At 32.9% G+C, this 12,710-nt stretch overlaps 2 protein-coding genes across 4 annotated transcripts; one reads left to right on the top strand and one right to left on the bottom strand.

Annotated features, from left to right (window-relative positions):
* Window positions 1-2,672: 2,672 nt before the first annotated feature.
* LOC125371146 lies at window positions 2,673-6,808 on the top strand. The gene is made up of 6 exons (XM_048379566.1): window positions 2,673-3,159; window positions 4,923-5,028; window positions 5,178-5,233; window positions 5,617-5,781; window positions 6,066-6,182; window positions 6,552-6,808. The coding sequence occupies exons 1-6, from the start codon at window positions 2,887-2,889 to the stop codon at window positions 6,651-6,653; spliced, it is 819 nt and encodes a 272-aa protein (XP_048235523.1). The 5' UTR covers window positions 2,673-2,886; the 3' UTR covers window positions 6,654-6,808.
* Window positions 6,809-8,538: 1,730 nt separating this feature from the next.
* On the bottom strand, window positions 8,539-12,509 carry LOC8280932 (probable serine/threonine-protein kinase WNK9). Of its 3 annotated transcripts, XM_002517101.4 has the most exons (8): window positions 11,835-12,509; window positions 11,551-11,655; window positions 11,417-11,454; window positions 11,049-11,276; window positions 10,722-10,942; window positions 10,420-10,577; window positions 9,896-10,334; window positions 8,539-9,788 (listed from the first exon to the last, which is right to left on the bottom strand). In XM_002517101.4, exons 2-8 carry the CDS (start codon window positions 11,623-11,625, stop codon window positions 8,749-8,751), a joined length of 2,199 nt encoding a protein of 732 aa, XP_002517147.1. In that variant the 5' UTR covers window positions 11,626-11,655; window positions 11,835-12,509; the 3' UTR covers window positions 8,539-8,748. The 3 variants fall into 3 exon arrangements, with proteins under 3 accessions (XP_002517147.1, XP_048235397.1, XP_025012743.1); XM_048379440.1 differs by having other exon boundaries at window positions 11,551-12,509; XM_025156975.2 differs by lacking the exons at window positions 11,417-11,454; window positions 11,551-11,655; window positions 11,835-12,509 and having other exon boundaries at window positions 11,062-11,199.
* Between the last annotated feature and the right edge of the window lie 201 nt (window positions 12,510-12,710).

Genomic DNA, 12,710 nt, shown 5'->3' with positions numbered 1-12,710 from the left:
TCAATCAATCACCATTGTTTCATTCCTAATAAGCTTAGTGCGACTGAGGTTGGAGAAGGTCTGGATAGCTCCAACTCAAGGTACGATCAAAGGTAATTTTGATGGAGCAGTGTGCAGGAAATTGGGTAGAGGGGCAGTATATAGCAGCAGTAGGCAGAAGTTCATCTGGAGCAGCTGGCTATTCTGTAGCTAGGCAGGTTAATACTATTTGCAATCCTGTGTTGCTTGAAGCTATGTTATTTGGCAAGAAAGGTTGTCAGTTGAAGCGATATCCGTTCAGGCAGTTATACATGACAATGCTGCATAGTTTTGCATCAGTTTCTTTTGTGTATGTTCCCAGATGCTATAATTGGGCAGCCAATCTGTTGGCTAAGAAAGCCCTTATCAGTTCAGGTGTTTTCATTAATAGTCAAGCACGATTATTGTGGTTGGCTACTATTATCTGAATCTGATGTATCTGCTCTTTTAGCAATGAAATTCTATCTTTCGGCAAAAACCCCTAATTGAAATGTTTAGGCATGATTTGAATCTTTCCATTATCTAATATAATTTTAATCATCAATAGGCTGTAGAGGTACACTGGAATCCACAGAATGAGAAGGATGCTTTTTCATAGCTGAAATTGCTAGTAAATTACCAATCCTTGATGCCCATAAATATATCTTGATAGAGGGGGCGGTATTGGAGATTTACAGACATTGTTTAGCAATGCACATTGGCTTTTAGGAGAAAGAAAATGTAAGATCACCTATTATATCAAATGTAATAATCTTATCTACGCACGTGCACAGGCTCATTACCTCATTAAGTCTTTCAGATATGTAGCAATGAACATGCCAAGTTTAGCACATCAGAATCTCATTAATAATATATATATATATTGCTGTCATGGCCTCTTCCAAGATCTGCCAGATCATCATCACTGCCATTGTGGCTATCTCTGTTCATTCAACTTTGGCTACTGATTTGTGGTTAGTGATATAATTTTAAAAAAAAAAAAAAAAAACTAATTCAAATGTAAGTCATTTTTCCACTTCTATATGTTAATTAGTTAACAGAACAACGTATATATAATTGTAAAATTATTACCCACATATAATAGTTAGTCAATTAATTGAATTATTATCTATTGCATGAAAATGGGCCTTAGATGAGATTATATGAGCTGATTTTCTGCATGGACTAGAATAAGCAGAACAGAACATATGCATTTGTATGCAGAAAGAGCATCAGAAATTCGACATAGAAATCACTTGTCAATGTTAACAATACTACAAGACATAGAGAAGTCATTTCTAAAGATCGCCAAGTCGGCAAAGATTACTTCATTGTGGTGAACTAAGCAGCTTCCTTTAGTTTCCTACAATTCTTTTTGCTTTTACACCAAAAAGTTTCAAAGGATGCAATTTTCCAAGCTCTGAATTTCTAACCTTTTGTACTTCATGAGAGATACTTAAATGCTATTTTACTCAAATAGAATGCTTACAAAATCTTTAATTAGACAAGAAAACCTAAAGACTCATAATTATATATATATTTATTTTTATTTTTTTTTGTAATATGCATGCTTTTTGGAAAAAGCTTGGAAAAGAGAAACCTGATAATGTTCTTGGTGCAATCGAAAATACATAAATTCATGATTATCCATTTCCATATTCTTTTTAAGTATATACTCTCTCTATCATTTAGTTCAAATTTTTGAGCATTGACTTCTATTCTCTCTTTTTTCTTCCGCTTGCTCATTTACAGGTTACGATCTTGATATCAGCTGAAGGTCGACAAAAAGTTCCTGTCGTTAGAAGCACCGATGAGATTAAGGAAACCCTGGAATCGTTGAATGCCATTAATATCAGTGAAATTCTGGTAATTAAGGACCTAACTACACTTTTATTTTATTTTATAATTTTTCAATAATAAATCTGGAAAACTAGTGCAGCTTGAACCTAATAATCTCTATCAAATTGCTTAACCTATTGCCCACCTAAATTAGGAGGGCTTCTTAGGTTCACATGGCGACCTTCTTTTCCCCTTCCGTTGGCAGGACTGCATTATTAATGAAATCATTACGACTCCTGGCCTAATTAAATCTTTAAACATAATTTGAATATTTTCATTAACTAATATAATTTTATCTACCAATAGGCTGTAGATGCACTCTGGAGTCCATAGAATGAGAACGGTACTTCGTCACAGCAAGAGTTGCTAGAAAATTATCAATCCTTGATGCCTATAAATTCATCTTGATGGTTTCCTGCTCAGATGTGTGTCATTGCAGATACGCAGGCCTTGTTTAGCAATGGAAATTGGCTGTTGAAAAAAGAAAAAATGTGAGATCACATTATTGTAAGCTCAACCTGAAAAGGACGCAATGTCGTTTCTGTTTGATCACTGGGAAAATTCCAACAGAAAATCCTTTGCAGCTTCTTCTTCTTTTAAACTTGGAAACAAAATTCGCATCGCAATACTCTTCATCATAACATATAAATGATAATGATTTTGTCGGATGTGATCAATTCTATCCTGTCAAGATTCAAGCATAAATATATAACATCATCCATCACCATCATTCTAAATTCTATGAAATTTCCAGTATGAACGATGAAGTCTCATTTAACTAATAAAATAGTTACAAGAATTTGTCATTTTCTCAACATGCAAATTATTTTTCCTTGTTTCTTCTTTTTTTAAATTATCAAATGATGCGTAGAGAAGTAAAAATTCATTAATCTAATGCCTTTAGCCATTAAATTTACAATTTCTGAAAGATGCCCCCATACAAGATATGACTATAATATTTAAGGTAGCCATGGCAGCAAGCAGTGAACATATATTACCTCCAGTTTTGTGATCTTCTTCAAAGCACATATGCTATAGCTATAAACTTTAATGGCCTTTAGACACTATGCAGGGGAACCTTTTGTCATGAGTACTCTTGTATTAGTTCTCTTATTGTCCCATGCCCACAAATCATTTGCTGCATCCGGTGGTTCAGCTGGAGGCTCTGCCGGTGGTGGTGGTTCTGGGGGTGGCTCTGCCATTTCTGATGGTGCAAGTAGTGAAAATGAAACTGTTATTATCGTAGTAATGGTTTTAGTGGGATTATTATTCGGGGCCTCTATGATTGCTTGCATTGGCAAAAGAACTATTCTCATACTCCAGGTATTATACATATAGAGTTAATTTTTTTCTCTTTTATGTTTAATATCAAAATAATCACCATTCTCAATTTTATTTTTCAAACATATGCCAAATTTAGCATATACCTCACAGTGGGTTGCACACAAATTTCAAATACGCGTGTGAAATACATTATTCACGCTAAAATAGTGTTTGGATAGGTTTGATGCAACTTATAGCTATTTTTTACTTAAGAAACAACACTTGATAACTGATTTAATCTCAAATGTTATTGATTATATCAGCTCTATTTCAAAGATTTTCTTTTATCAGTTGATAGCTTATTTAGTTTTTATATTTGTTTAGACACTATTATTTTTATTAAAATTTATTAATAATAACTTCTTTTAAATTGATCTTATATAATTAATTATTTATATTTTTATAATAAATTATTATTATTTTAAAATTATTCTTAATAGTTAAATAATTATGATATTTATAATTATGTTATTTAAAATTAGAAATTTTTGTTATTAGAATTTAAATTTAAATTTTTACTTTTAAAATAATTTTTATAAATAATTTTTATAATAAATACAATTGAGTCAAAGAAGATTAACCATAATATTTTTAATTGTTATAAGTTATTTTTATTAATTTATATTATTGAACATAATATAATAAAATAAAATAAAATATATTTAATAATAAATTATACTCTCAATAGTCATTTAACATACTAAAAATAACTGCTAATAAAATTTTACTAAACGATTTAATTTATCAATCATCAGTTATCAACCACCAGCAACCAACTGTATTGATCAACTGAACTAAACAGACTCTAAAGTACTTTAAAAACTGTTAGACATGTGTTCTTTAATATTATCCTTTTAGTTTTTTTTAAAAAGAATCAAATAAATCTTTTCTATTTAATTAAATTTTCTAGTTTGAGAAGATTTTTTAATTTTCTTATTTTTTAATGATTCTCATTTTTTTGTTGTATAGTTATTTTTATTATATTAACACTTAATTTTTAATATTTTATATCAAAGATTTCTCTATATATTACATTATTCTTTTGTTGAATATATATACAATTGCTTTTCTTAAAATCTATAAAATATCAATTACTCTCTCCATCCTATTTTGGTTTTGCACAAAAATGAAGAAAATAAATTATTTTTTACTCAATGCTATTAAATTTTGACACTTTTTCTATAATACTCTTATTAATATTTTTAATGCAATGCATAATAATTTAAATAATAGACTTACAAATTTATCCATTATTTCATTTTATTTTAGTAAAATTTGAATATCTCTCCATCCAATTCATCTATTAATTATGGATGATACATATGTTAATTAATAAAGAATATATTTAATAATTACTTATTAAATTAATAATTGAAAAAAGAGAATAGATTATATTTTGAAACGGACAAAAATAGATAAATTATCAAAGTGATTATATTAATTAGATAGATTATATTAATTAATTAATTAATATATTAATTAATTATTTGTAATTATCAACTAATATTATAGTGTCTTATTGTATTTTTTTTTTTTTTTTGTTTATGTTTCGGTGCAATTTAGTTATGAATCATGAAGTTAGTTTATTGATAAGAAAAACTTGACTATCAATTATAGGCAAACTTCACAAGAGAGCCAATTTTGAAGAATCTATTTTTACGGTTGAGAATAAGAGTACATTCACTGTATTAGCTACCCCAAGTCCTCGCATTTTCATAGATTCCATGCAATTTCAATGCTTCCAATATCCCTAATTCTCACAGGTTGGGTTGACAGGAGAGCCTCGTCCTTCACTGCAAAGACAAATAAATCTTACTGCCACAGCCACAGATACATCTTCAGTAGAGGGATGGCACCACATATTGATAGGTTGGACTTCTTGTTCTATTGCTCCGCACAATTCTGTTCAATGGATCAACCAAAATAATTATCGATCGCCTTAATCTCAAGCCAGGAAGCATACAGATTTCTGCAAATTGACTAATATAAACTTTCCTTTTCATGGGTTTTGATTGCAGAAACCACCAATGCATTGCTCAGACATTCACAACACTTTATCTCTGCATATTCATCTGTAAGTCATTTTATTTAAATGGATATTTGTTCAGATGCCAACCAAATTATAAGAATTTATATTCTATACAAAATGTATATTCTCCAACGTAAGACCAAACTATAATTTGAGAGAAATTATTGACTAGGACTGGAATGCGACTTGACATGGTATTTCAGTTCATCTTAGTATCATCAAAATGCTGTCAAATATCAAATCATAATATCTAATTGAAATGTGGTGATAATAAATAGCATGATACTGTTTTCTTCCCTTTTATACATGCCATTATTATTAATAATACTTTGAACTCTTTTCTTTCCTTTTTTCTTTTTGCATTATTATTGGCACACTTTCGACATAATAGATATCTTGTGTTGGATGACAATCTTTTCGTGGGACAGGTGGAGAAGAGGTGGAGCAATCAAGACGTGATAGAGAAATTTAAACAAGTCTCAAAGGAAGAGCATAAGAAATTTGACATAGAATCACTTGTTAATTTTAACAGTGTAAGAAGCCATAGGCATGTTGACCCTCAACCTCGGGAACCCGACAAAGATTACATAGTGGTAATCTCTACTTTGGCTTCTTTATTATTATTATTATTATTATTATTACACTCCATGTAAGGGCGAAAATTCATCTAATAAAGAGGAGAGGACTCTGACACCTCTTATTCCTAAAGCAAACATTCTTACTGTTTGAATTAGACTTTAAGTGTAAGTTGAGAAATGTTTCAATTCAACTGTGTATTTTCATCTTTCTTATTACTTGCATCTTTCTTCCTTTTAGGTCAAATTCTGAATCTTCCTGCCTTTCTGTTATCTCTCTTCTTCCTTGGGTTCATTCGCAGGTTACAATCTTGGTGGCTACTAAATGTGGATACAATGCACCTCCTACCATGAACACCATTGATGACATAAAGGAAGCACTGAAATTTTTTATTGCAATTGATATTAACCAAATTCTGGTAATTAAGAACCTAAGGAGATCAATTTTCTTTTTCAATATTCTTTTTCAACAACAATATAAGGAACTGTTATAACAAATAGAAAATTTTAGATGAACCTAATTTGCCCGTAATTATAGAATTTTAAAAAGAATTCAGACTTAAATTTAAGCCTAGAACCCATAAATTTATATCTCTCTCTATATATATAATGAACTAGGCTCACCTAAGAATTAATCTTAAAACTACCCTCATCTTACATTCTTTTTAGAGAGAAAAAATGCATAATTTATGAATTATTAGATCAATGTTATAGGCTCAATGAGGAGAATTAAAAGTCATTAAGCATTTAAATTTTCCATTGATCTAATCATTTCATTTTTCCAATAGGCTGTAGAGGTGCTATGGACTCCACAGCATGAGAATGATACTTTGTCACAGCAAGAATTGGAAGGAAAATACCCACTCTTGAAGCCTATAAATGCATCTTGAAATCATTTTTCTGCTCCAAAATTTATTACTCCTGTAAGATTGGCCATGTCAGCTTAATGAGAAAGAATGCTGATTACTGTTCTTAATTAAGATAGAACTTTTTCTTCTGGTAAGATGATCATAAATTCGAATCTTGTATGCATCATGTAATCTAGTTCCCGTATATTTGCAGCTTAATTAATCATTTTATCCTTTAGTTTGAACCAAAGTTTGCCTTATTATCAAAGGGGGCCGGCAGCAATTATAAGGCCTTATTTTGGATTGTTTTATATAGCTAGATAATTAGGCATATTGATTGTAGCTGAGTAGGTCAGATTAAGCCAGCCATGAAAAGGATAATCAATTCATAAAGAAAGGTCGACCATAGTGCCAAAGATTAAGGGTAGTAATACGCTTGGACTTTATACTGTACGTCTCCTTTAATTGAATTTGACAATCTCGCTTAAGATTCTGAATAGAATATTCTAACAAGAATATGGTGCCAAAGTAATTTACTATTTTGTCATATGCATTTTCTGTATCAATTACAGTAATGAAATCTGCAGTTTGTTTAATGGTAATAGTAGGATTTACTTGTCAATGACTCTTCAGAAGTATAAGTGAAGGAAAGAGTATAAAAAAGGAATCTATATCTACGGGTTGGATTACTTTTCTGCCATTTAATTAATGTCTACAAGGCAGCCATGATTTAGACCTAAAGTTCCCAAAACTGAGTGGTAATCCATAGTCTTATATTAGTGAATAATTAAGAGGTAGGAAGCGGATAACCCTATTTCGTTCGTTTTAGCAAATTTTTCTAAAAGTGTGTGACAAGAGAATATGGAAATTGTTTTTCAAATTTTGTCATTATCAATATTAAATGAGGTAATAACTCCTAATTAAGGAATGGTCTCAAACGTTAAGTTTGAGTTTTCTTGCCGCCATCTACCAATATTGATAGAGCTTAGCATTTTTACAGTGTGAGGATAAGAAGTGTCCTGAAAAATTTAAATAAAACAAAAAATCAGTTAATGTAACCAGAGTTTAGTAAAGGGATTACTGCCAAATTGTGTAATGCATAATTCATGAACATAGAAAGAGTGAACTCCACCCTATTCTTTCCATTAATTAACCCATCATACTTTAGACGTTGGTCATTATGATTGGTTAGCTTTATCACTAATTTGAGATTAGTTTTGGTTATAATAGTAATACATTGTCACCCCACTTCTCATTCCTCTCCCACCCCACTTCCTATTCCTTTCCCTTTTGCCATGCCAAATTTTATGGTATCTTTATTCTTTTGCCATGTTAAGTGATATAGTCTAGACCTTTATGTGGTAAGTAGCCCACAAGTTTCTTGGAAGCCGCATAGCAGGCACACCACAGCCTATATGGGTATAGTGACAATGCCGTATGTTTATTGCATCAGCCCCATACCCTTTGTTCAAATATCTAGCTCAAGTGGTCAACTTGGTTACGCAGAAACTCACATGGCAAACAGGCTGTTAGTTTTATGATATATACTAGTTGAATCACAAAAATCCCATAAAAAGAAAAATAAGCTGGGGACCATTCTGCTTTTTGATTGTAAGGGTTTCTTTGTTCAACGAATTGCTAGTGCTTTTAGAGATTACTTTGTAAAAAAGTGAGGCAGAGAAGTTGGGATCGGAAGAGTTGTGTGGAGAAAGTGCTTACTTTTGTAATTGATACGACGCATGCATTTGTGCGTTTTTACCCAACTTTTCCAGGATAAAAGAGGAGAATACAACCATAATACACAAGATGACATGAGCAAGCTGGTATTTTTTGTTTGCTTATCCAAAAGGCTTTCTGCTCTGCAGCCATGATTGACATACCAAATATAATGACAGGAACATATGAGAATTTCTCTTATTCTAGAAAATGAGAGACGGAATTTGAGACTTGATTACTTTGATGTTAATTGTTACTAATGTACACGGAGAAAACTGTAAAAGCTGTAAAAACTATATCTCTGCTTGTACGGCTAGTTCAGTAGCCCCTTTCTCTTTCCTATCAATATGGAGTAACAGCCTATTGATGATATGAGGGTATAGTGCATACTTGGTGAAGTGAGTAAAAAACTGTGCAGTCGTTAAACATCAAGAGCATCGACAGGAAGGGAAGTTGCCCTATGAAGAGGATACGGAAGCAATGCTCCTGTATAGAAATTCTTGGCAGTTACCATTTGCTCAGGGCTGCATCCCTTGTTGATTGCCTCAAAATTTTGGTATTCTGAGTTGCCACAATTCTTGTCAGCATCAGTAGAGATATCTGTATTAAATTGCTTCCCTGAGGGAAGAGATTCTAGGATAGGTTTATATTTGTCCCTCTTTACTTTAGGCAAAATTGAAGGAAGAGAAACTCCATTATCTTTCTTGTACCCCAACTTATTTGAACTAGGATCGAGGATCAGAGTTTGCAATTGTTGGTCTCTGAGCTCCCTTAACTGCATCTGATATTTTGCTTTAAGCCACCTCAGTTCTTGCCTAATTTCATTCTCATAATCATCCCAATGAGCACAAGCTGTTGAAGGACTTGAACAAACAGAATTTCTTCTTTTGGATTCACAAACACTAACCATATTTATGATCCTCTCTTCCTTTTCAGTGACTGACTGGTCCACTGAATTGTGTCTCTCATCACAATGGACGTCTTTTGATCCTTGTGAACTTAAATCTGGTGCTTCTCGCTGAGCCCAGATATCAGTAAAACTTATGCCATTGGATTGGCTTGATGAAACCGGCACACAATCCATGGTGGCACATTTTTCTGGCCCTTCAACTTGGTATGTTATCTCCTCAAATCTTCCATGGATATTAGCGCATCCATGCTTAGAACACTCGAGAACATGCAAGTTCTTGACACCTGAATTATTTGATGATACATGATCTAATAGGTAATCCACTGGAGCACAATTCTGACAGAAAGTATCATTTGCTTCATGTGGACTTTCCTCTTTCCCATGTCTCCTTTTCCACTCAGGTACCAAGGAGGCAATTTCACCATCAATCATATCTGTTATCTTCAACACATCTTGGTCAGTCATACCAAGCTCAGAAACCATTTCAGCTGCAACACTCAATGCAGTATCAGTCTCAATGTCAAATGGGAAGTAGATGTTTCGGATGCAACCTGCGTTAGAGGAATCAAGTACTTGATATGGTCTCTACGCTGAATTATGAGATTAATATCTATGCTAAAGCACTGTAGTGAACTATAAAGGTTAAAACTTTACTAACCTTCTTCGTCTGCAATTCTGAGCCTTAAGAAGATGCAATCATTCCCTTTCCTCCTGCCTTGGATTGTGATATCAACATTTTCCAAATGCTCATCTTCTTGACAAGAGAAGAGATCAATCTCACTTGGTTCAAACCCAACTGGATGGTATGGTAGCTCATTCTCAAGGTCATAACCAAGATAGTGTGCATAACTACTGAACAAAGAGCCGTTAGTATGATTAATTCCGTAGAAAGGTTGTCTTACTAGAGCACCCATTTCATTTGAGTCCCCTTGGTATTCTAATGACCTCAAATCATATCCATAATCATCAATTTGAAGAAAAGGGTCATCCAGAAGTTCTCTAGCAGAGAGTCTTCTGGACACAGTTGCTAGACATTTCTCAACAAATTGCCGCACCTCAGGATCCTCTACTTTGTATAGTGCTTCTGGTTTTTTCCCCTGTATCCAAAATGCAATTTGTGAAAAGGGGTTCTAATTAAAAAATTCAATCTGAAACATAAAGGTAAGAGATTTTAGTTCCTACAGATACAACTTTCTTGTATATCTGAGCAGGGTGGTTGCATTCACTGTATGGATATTCAGAAGTGACCATCTCCAATACACACATCCCAAAAGCATATATGTCAACTAGTTCATTGTATTCCTCTTCGTAGACCTCCGGAGCCATGAACTCTGGAGTTCCTAAATAAAATAAAGAACAAAAAGAGCAAAAGAATAAATGTATTGTCTACTCCATTGAAAAAGCTCAGTATAAGCATTCAACTTCGATTTGATAATTGGCAAGACTGTTGGAGAAAATATGAGATTTCTTGAGCTGTTACTTACCAACACAACGAGCAGCATAGGATTTCTTAAGGATTGCAGCAAGACCAAGATCACCAATTTTGACTTCTCCTTGGTTGCCATTAACAAAAATGTTATCACACTTGAGATCTCTATGAATTACAGGGGGGTTATGACTATGGAGATAGAGAAGACCCTTCAATATCTGTCTACACCAATGCTTCACAGCTCTAATATTTACTCTTCTGTGTTTTAACCTATACCTAACAGAAAAGGACATCACCAACATCGAGAATTCAATAACCCGGATAAGCAGACCAACCAAAAAGATAAAAGACCGAAGCTTTTGAGAATTGTACTAATGCTTACTGTCTAAGAGTACCAGAAGTGAACATCTCGGTGACAAAGTTGATGTTCCTGTTAGCTGTATCAACCCAGGAAGTGTAGAATTTCATGATGTTTTCATGTTTTAAGGTCTTGAGTAAGTGAATTTCGCAGTAGAGTCTTTCAAGATCTTCAGGACATTGAAGGAAATCATAAAGCTTCACTTGATTCCATGCCACCTCAATTCCTTCATACTCATCAAAGGCTTTATAACTGGCAACAACAAATAATAAAAAAATGCACCACATTCGACAAAGTAAGAACATTTAAATGGGAATCCACAAGAAAAGTTTATATTGGTTGCAACATGAGAAGGGTTTGGACAAAAAGGTCAAAAAAGAGAGAGTGCATACACTGTCTTTGAAGCTCCTTTGCCAAGAATTTCATTGTACTGCAAAAACAAGAAAACATAAAAAGACTCAAAAACAAAGTCTAATATTTATTCATAAATAATGAAAGAATGCAAGAAAGTGGCTATGAATTTTACTCTTCCATATCTCCCAGTAGGATCAACTTCAACAAAGTCGCAAGAATCTGGCTCAAGATCTGGAAGACCATTCATTCCTAGTTTTCTATCCTTAACTAAATGTTTCTTTAGATAAGAGAGAAATAAGTGAAGAAAGAAAGGAGGAAAGAAAAATAGGTGACTGCCACAATATTAATAAAGGCAAAGAAAATTAGCTAAAAAGAAAAACAATAACAGAAATTATTATTTGTGATAGTGAAGAAATTATATGCAAGAAAGTAAAAGAAGGGAAGGGAAGTAAGTACCTCGGTTAGTCCATCAAAAAAAATAAAGGACAAGTTAATGGCCAACTACTCAGAGACAACGAGGCAAGGATATCACAAGGTTTCACCAACCTAAAAGACAAAACCTGACAAAACAACATCTCTGTTTCACTCTCTCTCTCTTCTTTCTCTTCTTTATTTCTTAATTTCTTTCTCCATCTCACCACAAGCTGTAAAACCCAAAAGTTCCAAAACCGACAACGACGCATCTACACTCTCTGGTGATGCCATGGGCTTGCGAAACACGGACCAGTAATTTGTCTTCTTTGTTAATAATATAAATACACACGGATTAAGGATAACATTATTATACCTTAATGGTTACTGATGCTTTAATCGGGATTTTTCCCCTCAGGCCAACACCAGAAAAGATAATCCTTTTCTTACTTGCCATTTAAAAAATAATAATTTAAGATACTTTTGCACCGTAGCAATAAGAAATCTTGCGGGAGTTTTCTTATTGGCCTCTTCCTGTTTTTGCTGTTTCTTGACTCTATTTCATTTCAAGAAATGGGAATATCTTTCTCCTGTCTTCCTTGTTACTGCGAAATTCTCCATGTTATTCTTTACGACTACTGTTGAGTTTTGTTTCGTAGTATATGTGGTGGTGGGTCTATAGAGATTGTCATTCATATACAAGAAGATTCTAAGTCCGGTGACAGCAGCTCTAGTAGTTTTTTCTTTATGTCCAGACCTGGCTATACACCACAATTAACACCAAAATCATTTATATATATATATATTTATACTGTATTAGCAATGTGAAAGATTTATTATTAAATTCGTTTAAAAAATTAACAAATTAATAAATAATATCCGTCATCAAATACCTATATTACTTCAGTTGAAGATTATTAC

The sequence above is a fragment of the Ricinus communis genome, chromosome 9, assembly GCF_019578655.1.
Source record: "Ricinus communis isolate WT05 ecotype wild-type chromosome 9, ASM1957865v1, whole genome shotgun sequence".
In the NCBI taxonomy this organism is placed as follows: domain Eukaryota; kingdom Viridiplantae; phylum Streptophyta; class Magnoliopsida; order Malpighiales; family Euphorbiaceae; genus Ricinus; species Ricinus communis.
This window is presented reverse-complemented; position numbering and strand designations above follow the sequence as displayed.

Coding starts and splice junctions, on each gene's coding strand:
- LOC125371146 (XM_048379566.1), top strand. CDS start 2,887: ATGGCCTTTAGACACTATGCAGGGGAACCTTTTGTCATGAGTACTCTT. Junction 5,234..5,616: donor TTATCTCTGCATATTCATCT/GTAAGTCATTTT, acceptor TTCGTGGGACAG/GTGGAGAAGAGGTGGAGCAA. Junction 6,183..6,551: donor TTGATATTAACCAAATTCTG/GTAATTAAGAAC, acceptor TTTTTCCAATAG/GCTGTAGAGGTGCTATGGAC.
- LOC8280932 (XM_048379440.1), bottom strand. CDS start 11,625: ATGAATGGTCTTCCAGATCTTGAGCCAGATTCTTGCGACTTTGTTGAA. Junction 11,277..11,416: donor AAAGGAGCTTCAAAGACAGT/GTATGCACTCTC, acceptor TGTTGTTGCCAG/TTATAAAGCCTTTGATGAGT. Junction 10,578..10,721: donor CTATGCTGCTCGTTGTGTTG/GTAAGTAACAGC, acceptor TATTTTATTTAG/GAACTCCAGAGTTCATGGCT.